Source organism: Castor canadensis, chromosome 9 (genome assembly GCF_047511655.1).
Source record: "Castor canadensis chromosome 9, mCasCan1.hap1v2, whole genome shotgun sequence".
NCBI classification, from domain to species: domain Eukaryota; kingdom Metazoa; phylum Chordata; class Mammalia; order Rodentia; family Castoridae; genus Castor; species Castor canadensis.
Genome location: NC_133394.1, coordinates 87,654,677 through 87,679,388, shown reverse-complemented (window position 1 = coordinate 87,679,388; position 24,712 = coordinate 87,654,677). Strand labels below are relative to the sequence as shown.

The window sequence follows — 24,712 nt, the reverse complement described above, 5'->3', positions numbered from 1 at the left end:
AAAGCAGAAAGTGCTAAATCAAGTTCTATATCTGTATTATTCAGTAGGGTAGCTACTGATCACATGAAGTTAGTTAAAATTAGAAATTCAGTCCCTCAGTTGCATTAGCCACATTTCCAAAGCTCAACAGTCACATCCCCAAATAGTAGGGCACTTCCATCAGGGAAGAAATTTCTATTTGAGAGTCTGCTGTGGATGCAAAATCAGAATTTCCCCTTAAAAGGAAACTAAGATTGCAAAACAAGTTTTTTTTCTGATAGTCTTTAAACTACCTAAACAGACTGTACTGAAAAAGTAACTAAACTGCAGAAATGGCTATACTCCATATTTGCTCACATTTACAATTAGTACTACCTATGACTTTTAAATCAATGGTGGAATGTGTGCTTTAATAATTATGATCTAGGAGAAGAGATCTCAACTCAATGGTTTTTTTTTTCTTTGGTGGTACTGGGGATTGAACTCAGGGCCTCACATTTGCCAGACAGGTGCTCTACCACTTGAGCCCTAATTCTATCCTTTAGTTATGATCTTTGGTGGAATATACCACTTATTGGACATCTGCATATCACATAATAAACATACAAATATTCTTTGCTCTATTAAGAAACCATTTTTCCCCTTCACCTATCAGAGATGAGGTATGGAGTGGGTGTGAAGTATACTATCCAGGGTCTCTGGCATTTCAGATTTGCTTATACGTAGGGCCATCCAGCAGACAGAGGCAGTGTCATAGTTCCCAGAGGTCAATGCACAATGAATTGTTAAAAATCTGATGGACAATGAAAGGCTTGGTAATGGCCAAGGACTCAGAGCCATCTGTACCCAATAAGGTCACAGATTTCCATTCTACAGTTTCCTTCAAACACTTGATCTGACAGAACTACTTCTGCTACTTCTTCAAAGCTGATTATTAAGCAGACAGGTAGTGATACAGAAGGTACAACTGAAATCAGGCTGTAAGTTTCCAGCTGTCCTATTGAGTACTGCAGAGGGCTGCTCTTCAAACATTCTTTTGCATTCATTTTCTTTCCTTTTTTTCTGATGGGAAATTTTAAGCAACCCAAAAATAGGATAATGAAAGCCAAATCAGACGTGGTAGTAGAGTTAAGAAATGCAACCATAACATTAAAGATTCCAGTTCTACAGCATTTCTGCCGGACAGAATCTCCTTTTCTTTAGTGTATATAGTTAATGTGTTATAAATGTATGTATCTGTACATGTACACTTTGTGGTTAAGAAATACATTTTTTAACATTTTATAGCCCATTTGGAATGCTTACTTGGTACATTCTCAGATAATTTCCATCAGAAAAAAAATTTCACCAATGGATGTGATGTAGGAAGCTTCAAATAGCAGCTAATTATTATGTTAGTTACTAGCACAGACCTGCTGCTCTACAATAGACAGACTGAAAGTTTACTTTCTCAATTTCAGTTCAAAACATTTAAGATGACAGTAATTCATATATTCCTCCAAGATAAGCTGGAATACAAAACAAAAAGTCAAAAGGCTTCTCTCAGATGCTTGAAACGTAAACCCCTTACAAGCTCAACTCTTCCGAACCCACCAACGCCCAGTGTTGCAATAATCTCAAGGTTCTGGAATGGGGACGATGAGGAAAATCTGGCCACCTTCTCCTTCAGCTGAATCATCTCCAGTGAGAGCACTTTGGACAGCTTCCAGTTAGACATGGACCGCCTGAACAAGAGAAGTGAAACTTCATACACACATCCTTAATCAAGCAATGCCATGCCGTTCTTAAAGTCTACTCATATAAGTCTAACTTCTGTTGCTAACACTGCCTTGAGTTGCCACAAAGACTATCTTCACTCTGATAGGATGAGATTCAGGCATGGCTGAGGAGAAAAACAATATAATACACAAAGCACACAGAACAAGGAATAGACAAAAATCAAGTGGAATCAATGAGAGGAAAAATGGGTGAATTTTGTAGCATTTGAGAATAATAACTAATAAAAAATGAATATAATGAAATAATAAATAATAATAATCTCAGATAAGGTGTTGATGGAAGAGAAAAACACCAGAATCATTTCCTTTGTGGCACATTCAGGAGAATGCCACACCAAGAATCTTTTCCATGTTTTACTATTTTTGTCAGAGCTTGAAGTTTTCCCCGGTTTACCCAGAATAATTGCTTTAAGAAATTTGAAAGTACATTTCTTACTTTATATCTAAATATTGTTGTTTGGAAACACCTGCTTTTCTTTTAATTAAGAGTTGCATATTTATAAGCTGTTACAACAAAAGGCATTTTCCATAAAAGTTGACATTTTTGATTGTTCTAAGTTAACTCAAAATTCAGTCTTCTAGAATTTCAAAAATTCAGTGCTTCAAAAGCACTGTATCACACACATATGCTTAATTAAGCTTCCACTCAAAAATGTTTTAAGGCTGAGGGTATAGCTTAAAAGCGGAGTATTTGCCTTGCACACAAGGCCCTGGGTTCAAGTCTTAGCACTTCAAAAAACAACAAATAAAGCCCAAATTTTAAAAATGTTTCAGAAAACAGTAGTCATTTAACAAACTAGATTTTCTTTTAAATAAAAAAAATTACCACTGTTACTACATTTAAAGCCCAACAAAAATCTGTCTTCCACATAATGTATACCCTTGTACAATCACTCCATGTTTTGAAAATTTCAAATGATAACCCTGCTCTTTACCTGCAGTCAGATATTAATATCTTTTTCAACTAAGTCAACAATGTAAAGAATTCCTTTTATCAGGAAATTTCTCCCTAAAATCCCTACTCATCACCCCAAATAAATTACTGACTATTTGTAGACTTAACTAATCTCCATTTTAGTGGTAAGCAGTGTCTTATTTGTAGAAGAACTATTAAAAAGAACTCCCTGGAATTTTCTAGTGAAGCCACACTAAAGGTTACCACATAGGCATCACCATCTTTCTCTGCTGCCAGAGCCAAATCTGGCTTAGGAAAATGTTCCCCCACTTACTTGGCATGTCTTTTCTCATCATCGCGGTTCAGGGTGGCCACGTACCCTTCAAGGTATTTTTGGAGCTCTTCAAATGTCCCGACAGTTTGGTTGAATGTTCTAAAAAAATAAAACAGGATGCTCTGTCTTTATAAATACCAAGGCAATTTGGCATTCTTTGTAAACACACACACACACACAAACCATCTGTATGCTTATTTATGGCTCTTAAATTGTTATTCAATAATTTATGGAATATTAAAGTTGTTGTTATATGTAGACTAGTTCCTGGAAGCTTTATATTGATCTTTGAGTGTATGCAAGCAAAGAGGGCTATCCATGAGAAGAGAAAACATTTTCTACAGATTCCTGTCTTGAAGTTCTGGTTTATCGGCAATCGTTTTGTTTTGTTTTAAGCAGACGGTGGAAAGGAAAGAGTTTACCTGATGTGTTTTATTGAATCAATAGGTAATGAGGGTTATAGATTCTTTTGCCTTTGCTTAATTAAATTAGGCTATTTAGTTTAAAAGTCAAGGATAAAATTTATGTCTTCTTTATCTCTGCTCATTTTCCCCACTTCACAGTTCTTTCATAATTAAATCATTTTTCATTTAGCATTTCTCTGTCTGAGGCTCAGTATCTTCTGTGGACCTCGCGCACCCTCCAAGAATAACAGTTGTGTGTGCCTGATCTAATCTCCCACCCAGTCTCCTGTTTCTGGAAATTCTTACATAGTCACTGCCCATGAGAAAAAAAAAGACTTCCCTTCCTTAGCAACGAAAGGATAATTTTCTTGATTACACTTCCAATGCTTGCCATGCCCACATATTAGAGGACATCTCTTTCCTACTACACAACAGGACACTTGAACATAGAGACCGTGCTTCATCATTTCAGTTACCTGATAAGACCTGGTACCTAATAGGATGAAAGGAATGAAAACTTACCACAAAATACCTAAACCAGTACCACCTCAATCATATACTGTCGCCTCAACGCACATTTAATTGACAGCCAATCAATCTTCCCATTATTCGGCAGGTATTACACAGTGGGCTGGGCATTTCCCATTCTCCCTTCTAGAAGTTCTCTCCTCTCTATTATCCTGTTCTGTGGGATGACCTCTACTACCTATAGTGAGACATGAAACATCAATGCCACGGGATTTCCGATTCCCATAATAGTTGAAATTTTCAAATAAAAAGGAACAACTTTGTGTGCTTTTATTTTTATTTTATTCTAACCTACACCATATTTTTCTTGTTATTAAACTAACTGAAGAACTGTCATAAACAAATCTTATATTTTACTGTAGGAGCCACTGGTACCACAGGCAGGTCCCTTGCGTTTCTCTACTCACTAATCCTAAAACCAAGTTTCAACAGCTACACATTCCAGCTGTACCTTTCAAACAGCCCTGTACTCATTATGATGTTACAGCCCATTGGTAACTAATCAACTCCTTGAGATTTGTCCCAACAATCAATCAATGATGGAGATGTCACACTTACAATTTGTTTAGCACTCATGCTATATGGTTTCATATATTTTATTACCTTTAAAAACAGAAACTATAACTCAAGCTTTAACTCTCCTCTTGCACTGTGATTGACCGTACAGGCTTTATTCACTATATTTTGGGAGAGGATGCTGCCCTGTATTCAGCCAACCTCTGGTAAACACTTTCCATATGCCAGGGACTATGTCAGATGCTGCCACTGCAGCTGCAGTGCAGGAGTCACATGGTTCTGTGTTCATTGAGCTTAAGGAAGAGTGGGAAGACAAATGTTAAATAAAACAATTAGGTGTGAATAAGGGCACGATTAGCGTATACACGGTGCAATGGGAGTATTGCTATAGGATCTTAATCTACTCTGTAAGTTATAGCTAGGATGATCCAAATCATTTATCAACCAAACTGAAATACTTCTCAGAGTGAAATGAGGTGCTAATGATAAATATGCTGGGATAACCCTAACAGTTCCAGGAAATCCAAGTTGTAAGTCAACCTAGTTGTACCTGTTACTCAATTTCTGTCATCCATAGGATAAATTCACACATCTTATCTTCCATTGCACCAAACGACACTCAACAATACACATGTAAATTCAACTTTTAAAATCATAAGCTTTCAAATTATATATAAAATACATAAATCATTATACTTTTCATGGATTTTTGAGCTATTATATAAATATTTGGTGTATGCGATTACAATGAAGAAGGAAAGGAATTCTTCCTTTGTATCACATATTTTTCCCTAGTATTTTAGAGTAATTATACCATACAACTAATGCTATTTGGTGCATGCACATATTTCTAAATAATTCACACAAAACCAATGTTGTGTCAGTACATTTTCCACATACAAGCTGGCATTCACAATTATCTTTATCTAAGCACACTTTTCACTTTCCTAGCCCTGTGCCTATGCTTTGGAGTTTTAGTTCACCTAGAAAAACTTCCATATTTCCTCTTAGCCCAGAAAAATCCTATTAATTCTTTAAGCCATATTTCCACACTTAAAAAAATAAAATAAAACCCTTGACCACTAGTGACTGCTTCTCTTTCTGAGCAGGAGCTATGGGAACCAATGGCACAGTAGAGAGAATATCAAAATGAGTAGGAAACCTGGGCAGTAGCCCCGCTCAGTCACACATGGTATTGTTGGGGATAATTTTTTAATGTATCTGGGATTTGCTTTTCTTATCTGTAAGGGAGAGAATTAAAAGAAATCTAAGGATATTAAGAATTATTATTGCCAGGCACCAGTGGCTCATGCCTGTAATCCTAGCTATTCAGGAGACAGAGATCAGGAGGATCGTAATTCGAAGCCAGCCTGGGAAAATAGTTCTTAGACCCTTTCTCAAAAATACTCAACACAAAAAAGGCTGGTGGAGTGGCTCAAGTAGTAGAATGCCTGCCTAGCAAGCATGAAGCCCTGAGTTCAAACCTCAGTACCACCAAAAACAAAACAAAAAAAGAGAAAGAATTATAAACTTTTAAGACATGTTAATGTTATTATGGTCATGTTTATAAATATTTGGCTTTTAGAGATGGCACAAAAATTTACAGATGAAATCACTTTATATTTGAGATTTGCCTGAAAATAGTTAAAATATGGCATAGGGGGTGTGGATAAGACATGAATTGATGATTGTTGACCTTGCATCCTAGGGACCAGGATGCTATCCTATTTTTAAGTGTTTAAACATTTTCATGATAAAAAGTATTTTATGCCCTGAGGTTATTTCCAGCTCTACATCTCTCTAATTCTTTGTTCAATAACTTTGTATTAAATCAGTAGTCGACCATATACTCTCTTGTCATACCTTTTGTCATTTTACTGATTTTTGTTCATATTCCATATGAGTTCTTTACACTATGTTTTTACATAGACAATGGCCCAGCTTTGGTATACTTGAATTTCCTTTATTGCATCTAGTAAATAACCAGTAAACATTTAACTGATTAATGAGAGATACAAGGGCCAGGGGAAAAAGTAATTTGAATTAAGTGTAAGACACAAAATGATACTTACTCTGAAAAATAACTTCAGAAAGGTATTGATAGTGATACATATCAATTACAAATTACATGGGGCGGCGGGGGGAAGAGAGAGGGCGGGGAGAAGGAGGGAGAAATGACTTAAACACTGTATGCACATATGAATAAAGGAAATAAAAAAAATTACAAATGCTAGAACTTCTCTAGAAATTTTTAAAACTAATGAATAATATTTTATACTTTAAGAGAGAATTTGTGCAAAATGTTTTTTGACTGTGTTTTAGAAATAAACTATGAAACTGTTCACTATGTACATGGAAAAAAATCTACACGCACTAATAAACTTATTCCTCTGGAAGGTGCAGAAATTAAATCAGTCTACTGCTGATATTTATGTATTAATTTTGCACACAAAATAGTTAGCCCGCCAGCATCTGCCACGGCTATAGATGGATTCAGATCAGAAGGCCCAGTTTCTTTTCATGAGTTTTAACAGAATGTGCTTGCAGCTGAGGATTGGTCAGCATCTCTGAGTGGTAATGAATGAGAAAACAGATTGGGGTGACAAAGGCCAAGTCTTAAAAGGTGGCCTGAGCCTGCCTTCTCTGACAACAGGAGGATACTCACTCTCGGTCAATAACCAGGCATGCGACATCATTTTCTTCAGCAATAATGTTAGCTGATCTGACATCATCACTGTGGACAAAAACAGGAAAATCAGCTTTCAGTTCAGTTAGAAATTAAGCATCCATTTTTGTTAGGGAATCAACTGCTTTATATTAAATCACAACCCTCAGGTAGACCTCCCAATGACTCTGCTTTTCTTTAACCTTAGAACTTACACTTGACCCCTTACCATAAAACAAAAAGGATTTGAAATATGTCCCCATAAAGGTTATGCACACTAGGAATGCAGAGAAGATAACTGTGCTGAGAACTATAAGAATTGCCTACTATAACTTTGTATGGAATCTCATTCTGAGCTGTACGATAGCCAAAATAAAAGAACTCTCCCATGATCAAAGGAGAATTACTAACTCACAGGGAGACAAGTCAGAAATGAACTGATCAGGTAAGCAGCATATGATAAGCCAATCAGGAATAAAATCCAAAGGAAGTATTTTCAGTACCACATCACCCAATTAATTATTAAAATACTTTCATTTCATAAAATATAAAATGAATATTATCTAATTAATTAGCACATGTGCTACAACTGATGATAAGTTGTGGTATAGTCAGAAGCACTGTGTTTCTTAGGGGAACATAACATACTGGTGGTCTTTTATAACTGATACCTTAGATATGATTAATTATTATACCTCATCTGATAGCAAGTTTAAGTTCCTAATGAATACCAATGGGTGAAGCATCAAGTAATGTATTTCTTTAGGGGCCTTTGTTATATTAGTTCTGTCCCTCTACCAGTTATAAATTAAAGTTACTAAAATGTACATTCATATAGCACCCAGTGCTCAAACATTTATTTAAGGTGACCTAGGAGTAGTGGAGTAGTATAGTAACCATTAGACAGTGCTTAAAAACCTCATCAAACAATGAAAAGCTGCAAAGAATGGAAGGAATTGTGCAAAGTCCTTCACCTTTCCTTTGTAGTAAGAAAACTGGCAGCCCTTTCTCCCATTCAAAAGAAGTCTCTCATCTACCTAGCAGACATCCATAGACCTTCTAACATAACTTACAGTCCCTCTCCAGTTTACAAGATCCTTGCTAGAAGACATCAGTGAAAACATTCAGTTTATGGGCTTTTGCATCGGATGCAAGATGATTTGTTCTCAACTTACGTGAGTAATTAGAAACAGAGATAGAGACAGAGGCAGAGGGAAGAGAGATGCCAGACAGAGCTAGACGTAGACAGACACAGACACACCCTTGGATTATGGACCAACTATTTGATTCATGAATTCAGAGAAAGGAAAGGGATATGATATTCCTTTCACCTGTCAGAGTCATGAATTTCATTGAGAATATTCTCTGAAAACTCTTTACAACTATTAAATGTTCACAAATACATTTATTTCAGAGTTACTATGTAAGTGCCTTGAATTTATTTTTGCAAATAAAATTTTGAAAGAACTCTTGGGACTATTTAATATCAAGTCATGGAAATATACAGAATATGAGGAATACTGAGTCTCAGTCAGTGGCCCTAAAAAGTGATAGCATAAAAATGTAAATATATTTGCCTCTGATTTCCCCTCCCATTCACTTTAGCTTTATGCTTTCAAATGCACTGGGGAGTTGGATGTCTATAATAAACATAAATTCCCATGTTTCTCATAGGAAACCACTATAGTTGGCTAACTGTAACATACAGCATAAATTACTTCAGGTCTGGTAAAGCCAGATACAGGCTTACTTTTGAGAGCTCTTTTGTCTCTATACTACATTAATAAAATTCCATTTCATCTAGAAATCTGAGAAAAATAACTTGTAAATGTTAAGGAGAAATACACTAAAGTCTTAGATAATGGTATTACATTATGATAGTCCATAAAAGAAAGATAATTTCACTATTATTAAAACAAGTTCATTATCATGAGAAAATGTAAAATCGAAATTCAACTTGTCTTTAAATTCCCTGTTAAATTGTCTGTATAATAGCTATCTCCTATTTTTTTAAGTTTTTGTACTTGGGATATTTTTAAATAAGAATTTTATGACTTTTAAATAGTCAAGTTTATCTTCAGGTAATTTCTGAATAGTTTTCTTTGCTCTGAAATTATGTAACTTGTCATACAAATCAGCAGAACCTAGGCTTTATTAACCAAAGTTAAAAAAAAAAGATAAACGAATAGAAATGCTACTTTTCTTTAAAATTAGTAATAACATAAATTTTAAGTGATTTCTTAAATAAGTCCAAGTATTCACTTAAAAATATACATAACTCCACATCTTAAGCAAAGTTAGCCAGATGTAGAAAACCAAAAGACACATGTTTTCTCTCATAGGTAGAATATAGACCTAAAACAAATACAGCAATATTATGAAAAACAGGTCACACCAAGGACAGGTCACTAATGTGAGAGGGAGGGAAAAAATAAAGTTAAGAAGGTGAATTATGGTTGATGTACTTTCTATAAAAGGATGAATACAGAATTTTAAAATTTGTTGAAATCACCATGAGACCAGACCGGGACTAAGATAGAAAGGAACAAAAAGAGGATATGAACTAACTAGGGATATAATACATATATACATGGAAATGTCAAGGAAGCACCCTGTAGAGCTATCTTAAACAAACAAAAATGTCTTTTTTTCAAAAGTGGAGAACAGGAAGGCAAAACAGGTTCTGTCTGGGGGACTGGTACCAGTGGGAGGGGGCAGGACATAAGGAAAGGGTGTGGGAGGCTGGGTATGGTGGTAATATTATATAGTCATGTACGTAAATGGAAAAATGAGACCTGCTGAAACTACTCCAGGAATGGGGAAGAGGGGATAAAGGAGAATGATGAAGGCAATGAATTCAGCTATGATATATTGTAAAAACTTTTGTAAATGTCACAATGTACCCCCAGTACTACAATAATAAAAGAGAAATATATATATATATAAAACATTAAAATATATGTGTATGTGTGTGACTCCAAAAATATAGGCTAAGTGTATGGCTTATGTGGTTCAGCTCTGGCCCAGCAAGTGTGAGGCCCTGAGTTCAAATTCCAGTAAGACCCCCCCCCAAAAAAAATGGAACAAAAGAGAAAAAGTGTGTGTCACCTCAAACTTAACTTGATATTTTTTAGTTATTTCTACTAGGAAAATGTATTTCTTTAGACATGAGATTTTATGAGTTTCAGGCAGTCTTGAGCATTTGATTAACCATTTAAAATATTTTTCCATAAATTAGATTAGTAGCAATAAACTTATACCTCAAAAGACTGAAGGTTGAAGTAGAAATTTCAGATATAATATTTTGAATTGCTTCTAAAACTTGCAAAATAAACTAATAAAACTCCTAAAAATACAATTCTCTGGCATGATGATTTAAAAGCACCCAGAATAGTAAAGTATTTTGTTGATTTTGTTTTATTTTTAGTTAAACCTAACAAACAAAAAACTTCTAGCAGGGCAATATTTTAAACTACAGAAATGCAAAAACTTATTCTTAAGCTTTTAAGTTCATAATTTTCCCATTTTTAATCTTTTCCATTGATTCTTTCTTCCAAAGTTCTAATATAGTTCCAATCTTATTTTCACTAACATCATAAGCTTTCAATGATTTCCAGTGCAACGTTAATATAGCTATTTCCTGATTGCTAATGAGGTTTTTAGAAGTCAGTTTGACATTTTTGTTTAATTCCTAGATATTTGTTTCCATTATTTTGGTAGCTCAATTGGACAACTCTAAATGAGTAGTTTCACATGCAAAATCATGCAAGCATTTTAAGTATGGCATATGAATTCACAGGTTCACCTGATCAGAGCTTTTTCTCCAAAGTACTCTCCTTTCTGCAGTGTTTTTATCAGCTGTGGTTGATCGTGGCCCTCTGTACTCTGTGTGACTTTTACCTAATAAAAGTTAAACAATTAAAAGGAAGAGAAGTTAATTTTTTTAAGTGAATCTAGTGATTCTGCCCTAGAGGTACTCAAAGTAAATACTAACATCCTGTTGGAACTTCTTTTTACTTGAAAAAGCGTAATGGAATTGACAAATTAGTCAAGAACAAGGTTGAGTATCAGGAGTTCTAAGTCTATCTACAGATTTATCAGATCCTATGTACCCCTAAAACTGAATGCAGGGGCTGGTGGAGTACTTCCCATAGTAGCAAGCCTGTAAAATGTGCATTGAAGAAGGGTCCACAACCTTTGTGGATATCTCAAAATAAAAATAAACCTTGGCCCAGGAAGGTACATGAATCCCCATAGCAAAGCCACATAAAAATTTCAATATGCCCTAATTATGGCTAGAATTATTCCAGTTCAACATGGTAATAAATGGTATTTCGTGCTGTTTAGAATTTCTGATTGACATTTATATATGTCACAACACACCAAAATTGTAAAATGATGATAATAAGTGCAGCTCTTATATTAAACCCGAATTCTTTCAAAAGAAAGGAACCACATGGGCAAGATAGTAAAAAGTGGTTCTGACCGGAGGACTTTCAGAGGAAAGAAACTTTCACTCATGATTTTCCTTCACTGAGGACCAGTTCAAGGCTCATTGGCAAGTCAGTTTACAAAAGGCATCTCTGATAATAAACTCTTCCATGGAAGAGAAAACATATATATATATAAATCTGACGACTTAAAGACACAGGAGCTCAAGAGTTGACTTCAGTATTTCACAAATGCTTTTTGTCTCCTCTCTGAATAAAATTAAGAGTCAACATCAGAACAGCTGACATCATGCTATCCATTTAATAGGGAAGTAAAGGAAACAGAGGACTTCTCTTGCAATATGGAGATTTGCACATTTATGGCAAATTGATTAAAATGAAAATTTTGATTTTACTTTAAGAAACCGTTAATTAATGTTAAGTAATATTTACCTTTCCTTTTGCCAAAATGAAAAAGGTACTTCCTTCTTCACCCTCTCTAATGATATAATCTCCTTTGTCATAGTATTCCTATTGAGATGACAGGAAGAAAATGTTAGAGGCGCACAGCTGAAGACATAAAGGAAAGAGAAGCCTTCAAGTCTGAAATGAATGCTCCACCTATCATTCTTTTTTTTATGGTAACTAAGGTTTTCTAATGTTGTCATCATAAACTGTGGAAAAAGTAAGGAGAGTTTTACTTTATTATTTGCACTTCTTTTTTTTCAGAGAAAAGTCACTTGGAGTACTGAATTTCAGGTACGGAGAACAATGACTCAAAGAGAAGAGAATATCAGTAATACACAGTCAACTTTCACCCACAGTCTGAAAATTTGGTCTAGGGTTTAAAAAGAGCAATTGATTAAATAATAAGTTGAAAATATTACCCTTAATGAATATTAGGAAGAAAAGCCTTAATTTCCAATTCCTTGAAGAGCAACAACTGCTAGGAAGATTTTACCTACACAATAAATAGCTCTGTCTTATGTATTCTTTCTAAAGACTTAACATCATAAAAGATCATGAAGACATTAGAATTTTACATGTAAATTCTGTTTTTAATGTTCATTTATCCTCACAAAATTTCAAATGCTCACTTATTTCTTTTTATGTATTAATGTCTTTTCCCCTCATATATGGCTGCACAATTAGAGAATTCTTCAGCAGGGAAAAGTAATTTATCCGTTTGTTACACCAAAAGACCAGTCAGTATCTTAGAAAACAAAAGATGGATTAAACTGCCTACCTCTATATTGCTTTAATTTGATCCTGTCTCAGAGTTATAGAACAAAAATAGATCTTTTAATTATTTAGACAAATAAAATGGATTTAATTTTTTTAAAGGCATAATTCACAACATAAATTTCTCTTTCGTTTGTCTTTTAGACTTGAAAATAAATCCCAAACTGAACTACTTTTGTGTATTTGCTTTTGAACACCTTCCTGGTCATTAACTCCTAAAGCCAACCTACACTTACTGAATAAGTATTAGTCCTAATATCAGTCAACATACCTTTTATTTACATAGCATCATACATACTTCCTAAGACATTTCATGGAAACAAACATGATGTCATAGGGGGAAGACATACTTTGAGGCCAAATAGATCTAGATTCCAATCCCAGTTCTACACTGACTTTTACTTTTACCAATGAATGAAATTTTAAAAGACGATTTACCGTCAGAGATTTAGAGACATACATTAGTTTTCTATTCTACCAAAACAAATGACCACAAACTTAGTGGCTTAGAAGCACATCCTTTCATTATCTCACGGTCTCTGGGAGAACGTCCAGGCACAGCACAGCTTGACCAGGTTTCTCTGCTTGGGGTCTTTAGCACTAAATTTGAGATATCAGAAGAAGTATATGTCCTTCTGGAGGCTTAGGGAAAATCTGCTTTCAAACTCATTCGGGTTGTTAGCAGAATTCATTTGTGGGATGAGTCCACATTTCTTCACAAACTGTTAGTGAGGACAGTTCCTTAGTTCCAGAGGCCTCTGCAGGTCCCTGAACAGAGCCTCCACAACTCCAAACCAACCATCGCATGTCAAATGCTTACCTTTGGAGTCTCTCTGGCTTCCACTTCTGACCCTAATCAGAAAGATTCTCTGCTTTCAAGAGCTAATGTAATTATACTCAGTCCACCGACACAATTCAGGATAATCTCCTATTTTAAAGTCCTAAATCTTTAAGTACATTCACAAAATCCCTTTCATAATATAATGTAGCATACCCACAACAGTTCAGGGATTAGGGTGTGGACATTTTGGGAGACCATTCTCACTAACCCAATAACCCAGTTAGAGATGACATTTTGTGAGGCACTAAGAACAAATTAAACAGAGTAAATCCTCCACTAATTGTGTTAGAAAGAACAGTAGGGCTTGTTTAGGTGTTTCATCTGGACCTCAGTTCCCTTTTCTATAAAATTAAAATTGTATACCTATGCCAACTAACATTGTTTGAGGATGAGTTAGGAAAATTTTATCTAAAATGCCTGGTTGAGTGTTTAGAACACACTAGGCACCTGGTGACTATTAATTCCTGTGAAGAGGCTGTGAGCTGGTTCCGAGTCTTCTATAGGTACATGTCTAGCCAGGGAAATTATATTCCTGCTACTAGTTGGCACCATATCATTAACTTCTATCTAAAAGAACTGGGGTAGAGGGGATGTGTTCCACCTCCAGGCCAGGCTCATGAATCCTTTTATGCATGCATCTTCATACTTTTCCCAAATTTAATGGCATGGCCCAGAGGGACTAATGAAAAATGACAAAGCAGGCATCAGCTTGGGTTCTTGAATGACTGTGTGGATTCGACAAGGACCATTCTCCCAGGACTATTAAATGAATAAGAGACAAAATTCTATTTTGTATGAACAATAATATTTCAGTTTTCTTACTCCAACTCTTCATTCTTCCTCATTTTAAATTTACTACAAACCTTCACTAAAGACAACCTCAATTTTGCAGTAGTGTTGACTATGACCCTTAAGGATGATCACAACCCCACTGTCCAGATGTCTTCATTCTGTAGCTAATGTTCCATTCTCTTTACCCAAACTGCAGAATTCATACTAGATATTACAGTGTCCCCCTCCCAATCTCAATCCCAGTATCAGCCTCCATACCCTCATGAAGCAGCAGACACGTGGAGACTTTTTGCAGTGCTGTGAGGCAGTTCTTCAATTATTATAAAGCCTCTGATGTGTGCAGAGGTACAGCTTTAATTCCTGTCAACCAGATAAGGTGAAGGGGAAAAGTTTGAAAGGGGACACTGAGAAAGAGCTTTACTGTTTCTTGGGGGGACAACCTTTCTAGTGGTGATTTCCCCAAGGATGACTCTTTGTCACCCAAAACCATGGGAGGAAGATAAATAATACCTCCCAGTGTGTTGACAGTAACTTCATAGATCAGAAAAGGCTGTGGAAATAGGTCAGCCCAAAAATATATAGTGGTAAGTACTGGCCGTGATGCTAGACTGCCCAGTGTTTGTCAACTAGGGAGTGTAGCCAGTGGTCACCACAACCAAAAAGAGAAATAAAAACAGTGTGGTTATTGTCCTTGTGGTCACACTGCAAAGGGGTCCCTTAGAAGACCAAGAAGTCATAGGCTCTATCCTGTAGAGCAATGGTTTACTATGACCTATAGTAAGAAGTACATTTTACATGTATACCTAATATACCCATAAGAATATGCACAAATATAGTCAAGTATAAAATTAAAATTTGTTTTCAAAATAACACTTATATTCACTGCTCTGATTTTTAAAAATTGGTCCACTAAGTTGGTTTCATGACCTAGTAATGAGTTGTGACCATACCCTGAAAAAAGATGTTTTAAAATAAGATGTCTAGGAGTCATGAGAGTAGTTACTTGATTATGGCCAAAAAAAAAAGAAAATAAGACAATCAATTTCAGGGTAGACAAGCAGAGATTTAAAAAAAAAAAAAGCCCTATACATACAGCAACAGCTGACAATGGAAAGATTTTATTTTTCATTGTCAGGAAAATGCTCATTTTGTTAATCTAGCAAGAGTCTAGAGACAGAGTGCCCATAAAAAGAATATGTAAAACAAGAAGAAAATTCCAAAGTAATAGAGGAAAACAGAGACAAATCCACATTTCCTGAGTCTCTAGCTTGCATTTGTGGCTAAAAATCTTCATGACAAAGAAGTGTTGATAACATGTAACTGTATGTGTGATCCACACACACATGTCTCCACACATTCTGTGACTATGTTCCTTGAGTTTGTTGTTTACAAAACTGTTTACAGTTATTTGAGTTGTTACCAATTATTTTTGGTTTTTCAAGTACAATAGTTAAAACAGCTTAGAAATTTTAAAGCAATCACACCTGGATCAGATGAAACCTATCAACCATTCAGCATTAATTTAGTGTCTGACTTGTTAATTTTAAGGAACCAAATCATGCAAAATGAAAACAGAATTTATTACTATTCAGGCAAGCCAACTATAGGGAATTCTATAATTTAAACAATGAAGGAGCCCACAGAGGTAACAGAGTATCTACAAAACTGCTGTTTTGTAGATGAGTTGCTCGCCACAACTGACTGTCGGGTAGTAATGGAGGAAGGGCCACAAGCCCTAATCTCCAAGTTTTGGACTATGAACTTTCTACATCTTCCAGCTGCCCCGCCTGTAACTCACTGTCCATAAAACCGTGGCAAAATCCACAATTATCTCAGCTTTCTCATGACTCTGGATATAATCATTAAAAGGAGACAAACTCACTGGTTTGTGCAACTCTTAGTAGGGACTATAAGGAAGACTAGACTTTGGAAAAATGATTAAAATGGAAAAATCTGGAATGAAGAGGCACACTGTGGCAAACTCTGAATTCGTATATTCTATTCATAAACAAACCAGTGCTTCTCAAACTTTAATGAGCATAAGAATCCCAATTTAAAATGTTAAAAATGTGGACTTGAGGCTCCAAGGAAAGTTTCTGATTCAGTCAGTGTGTGTGGGGGTGGGGCACAAGGAAATCTGCCTTTCCACAGGCACCATAGGTCTGAAGAAGGGCAAGGACATTGACCAATGACAATGGGTTTTTGTGAAAGATGCAGTACCTACAGTACTACTCTGGGTCAAACTCCAGAACCTGAAATGGTCAGGTGACTTCATGATTAACCACCACATTTGTAATTCAGGAGAGCACAAATTCCATACCTCTGGCCTTTCACTGTGAGTGGGGGCAGAAACTCCCTTTCCTGTCTTCTGTGCTGCACAACAGGCAGATGCACAAGCCACACTGTGATTTCCATTATCATCATTCATGACACTCCATTCCATCTCAGTTCCATGCTTACTGGTTCTCCCCAGTTAACTTCTAAATCCCATCAGTGAGTGTTTTGGCTTCATTCCCACCCACGTTTTCATCAGAACATGAGAAGTGGTGTCAAGATAAGGACTACCTTGAGAACTGTATGTTCAGGGTGACTTAAGCTAAAACAAGAGAGCCAATGGAGCACTGCACAATCAGGGTCATTTGTTCTAGAAGTCAAAGGCTAAGACAGTCTTGAACATACCACGTGTTTAAGCACACACCAGGTGCTTGGTGACAGGGAAGGTGTGATTCCCCTTTCTCTACCCTCCATGCACTCCTCCCATACACACAAAGAAGCCTCCAATATCAACTTGCAACAGCATGAGAGAGTCAGTCTGTTTTCTCAAAGATTATGGAGCCAGTTTGTGGGACAGCTGGTCCAAGAACTCAGCAGGTGCTCTGTCGTAACTCTGTGCATTAGGGATTAACTGTTGTCAGGACCATGCTGATGGGTCATAAGTCCAAACTATGCTGGTAAGCTATGTGCTTTTCTTAGACCTAAATAGATTCCATTATTCCCTTGTTAATCACTTTTGCATCTGAGAATTTTCACACATTACAGAGACACATTTGTTTGCCAGGTATGAATAAAGAGCACTTTATAAACTGTGCTGCTGTCTGCATATGCTAAGATATACTAAGGCTTTTCTAGGGTATTTTAAAAGATGAGGCATTCAAAGTTGAATTGTGTGCTAATTAATTCTGAATTTGAGACCCCTTGTTCCGTACCTATTGCCTGTGGCTGCTATAAATATGTCTAATTTACCATTTATTTTTAATGATACTAAATTTTCATATTTGCTGTCAGCATGGAATTCCCCTCTGGTGAATCTACTCTATTAGAATTATATTAAAAACAGATTTCTTTGGCTAAAAAAAAAGAGAGGCTCTCTAGCTTTAAAAAAACACTCTCAGAAATTGGTATGAATTATTAATTTGTAACATCTGTGATTGGGTTATGTTACATTGGGAAAATCCCAAAGGATGCAGGGCAAGCAGTCTTCTTGAAAATGACTTCATATTTGCGCCCTCTGGGGACATGAGGCCACGCACTGTGTCATCATGGCCTGTCCCTGATGAACTGCTGGATGGGTTCCATGACTTGTAGATGGAAACATTACTGGTGTCACTTACACTTAGAATAAAATGGTCCCTGCTCCCTTCTCAACATATACTCGTTTACATTGTACATTGTGATTGACGGAGGCATGAATCTGTCAACAATCAGTCTTGCGGGTCCTTTTGATTTTCCTCCCACTGAGAGCAGCACTGTGAAAGCTTCAAGTCTAGATTTAACCCCTTTACTATTTCCTACCTCCTTTAAGTTCCACAAAAGTCATTATGGTTTCATTGAAATTGACTCCCAAGAAAGTTAGAGAGGTTATTTGCTTTGGATTTTAATCTCTGAAATTTGAAGAGCTTTTTTTTTTTTTTATAAGAATACATATCATTAGGAACCAAGGTACCTGTCATAAAAACATTTTTCATAAAAAGACTTGACAAGCCTTGGACTAAAACCAACCATCTGGGTGATGCCTAAAATGAGTTTCTGAACACATTCCAATATGCTCTTTTCTACCAGATATTAAAATAGGTAAAGTGCTTCATGAACACAGTTTCTTAAAATGTATTTTCATGGCCTAGAGTATTTGGGTATAGAATATTTCACAGTCTGATTCAGAGGGTTGTCACCAAAAGCACCAACATGCTCTTTCTGTGCTCCATTTCCTAATTATGCCTCACTGGCTCCTTTATAGGATGAAAACTGTGAGGAATTATAATGTTAATTGTAGAAAATCAAATGCCTCTTGAGTGAGGCAGATTAGTCTTAAAAAATATACTAAAAAGATTAAAATATGTAAATCAAATTTCACTTTACACATGCAAATCCAATTTCTTTCAGTACATTTCAAAAGAATCTAACCTTCCAGCCCCTTCATTCACTATGAGCTGGCCTAAGATTTTTCACAATAAAAAATGGCTACTGGTTTCTACAGAGTGGTGATCTGCCATCTTTTCCTTTTTATTCATAGAGCTAATAAAATGATTTGATTGTAAAATTTAATGAAATTTACTTTTTATTTTAAAATATCTTACCACTTCCAAGCAGTCGATAATCTTGGTTAGTTTATCTTCAGGTAAATTCTTCAGCAAGGATACACTTCAAAATTAAAAAGAAATCTTTACTTAATTTTCTGTTTTTAAGACAGGGTCTTGCTATGTGGCCCAGGCTGGCCTCAAACTTTTATCCTCCTGCTTCAACCTCCCAAGTGCTGGGATTACAGCACTATATCCTACTCTTTACTTATCTTCTTGAATTAAACCCAAAATACGTACACACACATATATATATATATAATACACATATATATACACACATTTATATATACATACTTCATGTAGATTCCAAATTTTATAGTTATTTTTAAAATTATAGTATACATTAATTTTTCAAATGTATACCTTCAAATAACTGAAAACACATAAATAACTGAATTTTGTACACATTGAAAATCATTCATATAAGTTACCCTGGATTTTTATCATAGGCAAATAAATGAAAATATTAAGATCTTATACAGTAAGAAAATTGCATTCCCTCTATTGAGGGAAAAACCTTTGACATCTGTTGTTGATTTTCAAAGTGACTCACACCTGGAAACATGGTACTTGCCACATCTCCATACCTCTTCTGTTAGCATGGGTGAGGAGCTCTGCTCACAGTGGAGCGTCAGACTTTTATCTAAATCTTTGTAATGAAGCAAAGGATCATTCCAGGAGACACTGAAGTTACCACGACGATCTTGATTATTAGTCATACTGTGTCTTTTAAAATCAATGGTAGCCAGAGGCATGTAATCGGAACATTTTTTTTCTTTTATAGATAATAGTATATGGAGAACAAAATAGAAGACATAAACCTATCTTTTTTTTAAATATCAGACATTTCTCATAGTATGGTTAGCCAATCAATATGATTAAATTTTTCTCTTAAAGAAATTTCTCTTCTACTTTACTGTTTTTATTCAGGACTATTGGCATAATTTCCATAAGATAAGTACTTCTTTTTTAACCATCTAAAATTTGACAACTTTATGGGAAAAACTAATGGTACTCCAAAAATGCATGGTTGGGTGATTTTATGAAGGCAGAGCACCTGGACTAACTCTTGCACACATGCAACAGGAGCCACAGGCCAAGAGACAGGTATGAGAAATGTTTGTGTCAGAATTATTTGTAATTGCAAAACACTAGAACAATTCCCAGTGGGGGAAGAGATGATACACAGTTACAGAATCAGGTAACAGAACTCCGTAAGAGAACTGAATCTTAGAAAAAACAGAGTTGCAAAAATAACACCATTTTTATCAAGTTTGAAAATAGGCTAAATCAAGCTATGGGCAAAATTATATACTATAACGAGGGATGATCACTGAGCTTCCTACTGCAGACTACTCCCAAGGAGAGGGGAGGGGCACTGGAACACACGAGAACGTCAGTGATGCTGCTAACTTTCTGTTTCTTAGATTGGGCAGTAGCTTCATGGCTACAGCTATGATTTTTTTAATTTAAGTTTATTTTTAAACTAATACATGAAGTTATAAATATTATACATATTTATGGGGTACTTTGTGATGTTTCTATTTATGTAATCATTTTGCAATGTTTAAATTAAGGTAAATATTTATCTCCTAAAACATTTATCATTTATGGTAAAAAAAAATTCAGAATCCTTCCTTCTCAATTTTTGAAATCACATTACATTGTCATTACATATTGTCTCCCTCTGCAAAACAGCAGGTTAGGACTTCCTAAACCTATTTGCCATTAACCTAGTACCCAACTAACCAACATTTCCCCACCCTCCCTCCTCTTATTCTCTCCAGCCTCTCATAATGTACTTCCACCTTCTATGAGATCAACTGTCTTGGACTGTACACATGAGTGTAGGACTTGTCTTTCTATGCCTGGCTTACTTCACTTAACATAATGATCTCCATTTCCAACCATGTGGCTACAAATGACATGATACCATCCCTTTTCATGGCCAAATAGTGTTCCATTGTATATGTGCAACATTTTCTTTATTCACTCATTGGTCAATGGACAATGAAGTTGTATTCATTTTTTGGCTAGAATATGGGAGTGCAGATGTTTCTTCAATATATTGATTTCATTTCATATCATATATATCACATATGTATATACATACATTTCATATATATCTATGTATGTATTCAGTAGTAGGATTACTAGTGCTGTGAGGTTTTGTAACTTACATATGGACTGCATATCTTATGTATTACATACTTTATAATAATGTAAATGGAAAAAGAGCTCATTGTATATTATGAAACAAACAAAATTGCATTTTCCTAGTGCATCTTCCTATTGGTGGAAAAGCAAGGTGGTACTAGAACTTGTCATTGATTTACATGTACTTATTATGAAACTTTTGCTTCCAGTCCAAACAAGAATCTCTACATCCTTTGGGAATTGGTGTAGAGAAAGAGACATAAGGGGAAAAATCTGAGTCTATCTCTCCTCTATGAAGGCTGGGATCAGGCTTATGTTGTCCACCATCATTTAGTGCCTGGCAATTAATATGTGTTGAATGGATGAATGAAATGAAGAAAGGAAAGAAGGAATATGGTCTAGTAGACTACTGAGCTCCTTCCACTATGACACAACATACTAGACTCCAAAGGAATGAACTGCTATGCATAGTAACTCAGGTTTTACCACAGACATTCAGACATAACCCTTGGGCACCAGTTTATTTATGTAGCCCTTTTGGGTCTTGCAGAAGTGTGACTTATTAGCTTTAAATGCTGACCTGTGTCACTCAGCTGGTGGATTTTTGAGATCACCTACATTCAGGTAGATCTCACAAAATGATGGCTGAGATAGTACTGGCTGGCATATCAATAAGGCACCTGCTTGTCATTATTGCAGTTCTCTGCCAGGAGTCACCATTTTCTCTGGGAAGAGACTCCTTTTTCTTCATTGTTCATTGAGACCTCAATATATGGCAAGACACTATTCAGTGCAAAAGATTATTGGCTTCACGGGCTTGTTATGCAAGATAAAATTACTACAGTACACTTAAGAAACATTTTGAATTTATTTTTAGAAATCACATGATACAGTATTTCTATTACCACTTCTCATAAATTAATATTTCATTGTGAGACTGTCAGAGCTCTCACAAATGATACAAAATAATTTTGATAAGGAACGTTTACTTTCAAAAGTTTTCCTTAATGTGGCACTGACTTTTTAAATTATACAGACATTCGTTTCCCTATAAAGTAATGCATCCAAGTTGTTGAGATTCCAATCATTTCACAAAATGAGTATGTGCCAAGGATTTATGTCACCATGACATGTATAGTAACATTTTTGCAAGATAAACTGCTACAAATAATGGTAATTTGGAATACAGTGTAGATATTCAAAGGGGAAAAAGAATGCCTCAGGTAAAGCAAAGACAGTAAAATATATGAATTTTGCTATCATTCTAATCAAAGCATTATTGGAAGAGTTATCTTCTTGCTATCTTCTTTTAAATATCAAATGTCTTTTGAAGCCAAGTGAGCAGCCCACATAAATTTATTTAGGATGTTTCTGCACATTTTTCTATGCTATACACTATGTCTACATCAATAAAAGTGCAAATAGGGAGAAAAATAAATTAGTACACAAACTAATGGTAAATAAATACAGTTTTTGTTATAAAGTGGCATTTACTGCAAGGGAATAGTTTGCTCCTTGTTTTAATAATGTGGAAACTGCATATGGGAGAAGGTATAGTGCAATAATTATTTTCATAAAAACATATCCATACTGTGGCCACATCATATCAGCTGTATTTCCCTTCACTGCGCTATTCTTACCTTCTGAGAAAGTTTCTGTACTGCTCATCTCTAGCTTGGGCTGTCCTCCTCATGATGTTCTGGAAAACCTCTCGATCAAGTGCCCAAGTTTTAACATTGGTAATAGCTACAGAAAAATCAAGAAAATAATAACACAATACGTAGCAGCACATTAAGAGATCATTCCAAAATGTTAATCAACGAAATTGCATTTCTTGGAAAATGCATTATTTAAATAAGCTAAGGAAAGGAGCCAGAGAAATAAGTAGTGACTAACTGCATGCATCATTTTGGCTTGCAAAGAATTCCCCATCAGGTAACTGGAAGTTAAAGATCTCTGTGTGTATATGAATGTTTTCACGTGTGTTTTTATGTTGAATAGACATTGCTAACAAAGACTTTGAGAACCAATATATTTTAAGGATTTTTATGGTTACTTTTGTATATAAGAAATACAAATTTTTTTATTATTATTGTGCTGAGTGCAGGTATACTGTAGTAATAATTTTAAAAGAGATTACAAATTAAAGTTTTGAAGACAAAAAAAATTATGAGAGACATAAAAGGCAAACATAAAACCCAAAATGGAAGTGGAACAGTAGCAGAGAGTCTAAAAAAAGTCTAGATGAACTGTGGTTGCAAAATTAAATTTTAAAAGAGTAATAGCCTGAAGTTCTGGCTTACCACACCTAGAGTGAATAAGAATCATCTCAATATTCTTGTTTAAATTATAGATCCCTGGGCTCCCTGGTCAGAAGTTTTCTTTAGGTTTGGGTTGGAGACCCAGAATCGGCATTTTTCATTAACTATCTCAACAGTGTTAATCCATCTAACCCAATCCCAAACACTAAGAAACACTACATCTAAATAATTGTGAAGAGAATCCAAGATTACTATGAACAAAATCTTAAAAATATACATCCTTAGGAGAAGCAATGAAACTAAGCCTAAAAGTCATTCACAAAAACCCTCATTACTTTAATTCACATCTCTTTTGATATTTATACCGTTTTCATTGGTTTAATTCATTTTTATGGTTTATAATGTAGTCAGAACCTCATGGAAACTAGAAAGGGAACATCCTGGGTGAATCAAAGGCAGATGCCTATGTAGTAAAAGATGAACTGGCAATTAAAGAAATAATGGAATCATACAATTTAAAGCTATTTTCATATTGTACATACAGGTATCTGAAATAAAAGTTCTTAATTTGAATGATTTTGGTAAGTGCCTCCACATAAATCCTTTTATAGCCATTGCATTTCTATAATAAGAAAATGGGGAGAAATGAAGAACAAAAAAGGACTAGACCAGGGAACAAACCTGACTTAATGAGACAGTCCTTAATACTGTGCAACAATTCAGACAGAATTTCATCTCCTATCTCCCATTACCTTTCACAGAGGCAGTCCTTGTACAGTTGTATAAAATGGCTAGTTCCCCAAATGTGGTCCACATAGGGATGGATGACAGCAATTTCTCTCCTTGGAACACCTCCAGTCGACCCTCTATTAAGTAGAATTTAAGAAAAACACAAATAATCAAAATCTATCTGGATTCCATAAGTTTTAAAAAAACAACCAGAAAGTATGCAATGCATACAGATATGATAATTCTTATTTAAACACAGTGGTTAAAAGTGAAGTCTGAAACTAACTATGCCACTTAATGGGGGATAATAATGATAATAATTATTATTTCATACATTTGTTACAAGAATTAAATAAGCTAATATAAACAGGGAACTTAGAACAATGGTTAGCACATAGTAACTATTATGTAAGTATTAGCTATTACAAATATTAGTATATTGTAAAACAGCTCTTTGCTTGAAGGGGTGGATGGCAAGTGTTTTGTTTAACATTCATTCTATTCTATGAAAAATATAGTACATGAAACTATTTCTCCCTTGCTAGGAATCCAAGAGTCACAGTGTGTCTTGAAAACATAGCACA

General features: G+C 35.3%; 1 protein-coding gene across 2 annotated transcripts in view; it reads right to left on the bottom strand.

Moving 5' to 3' along the window:
• The window catches only part of Prkg2 (protein kinase cGMP-dependent 2), a 97,286-nt gene that overhangs the window by 40,254 nt on the left and 32,320 nt on the right, over nucleotides 1-24,712 (bottom strand). Inside the window, exons 4-11 of one of the 2 annotated variants that reach the window (XM_020187948.2) lie at nucleotides 24,152-24,265; nucleotides 22,779-22,884; nucleotides 18,979-19,042; nucleotides 11,983-12,060; nucleotides 10,905-10,999; nucleotides 7,100-7,168; nucleotides 2,987-3,085; nucleotides 1,550-1,703 (exon numbers count right to left, since the gene is read on the bottom strand). In XM_020187948.2, the coding sequence (XP_020043537.1) occupies nucleotides 1,550-1,703; nucleotides 2,987-3,085; nucleotides 7,100-7,168; nucleotides 10,905-10,999; nucleotides 11,983-12,060; nucleotides 18,979-19,042; nucleotides 22,779-22,884; nucleotides 24,152-24,265 (779 nt within the window). The remainder of the gene's footprint in view (nucleotides 1-1,549; nucleotides 1,704-2,986; nucleotides 3,086-7,099; nucleotides 7,169-10,904; nucleotides 11,000-11,982; nucleotides 12,061-18,978; nucleotides 19,043-22,778; nucleotides 22,885-24,151; nucleotides 24,266-24,712) is intronic. The other variant, XM_020187949.2, reaches the window with a different exon arrangement.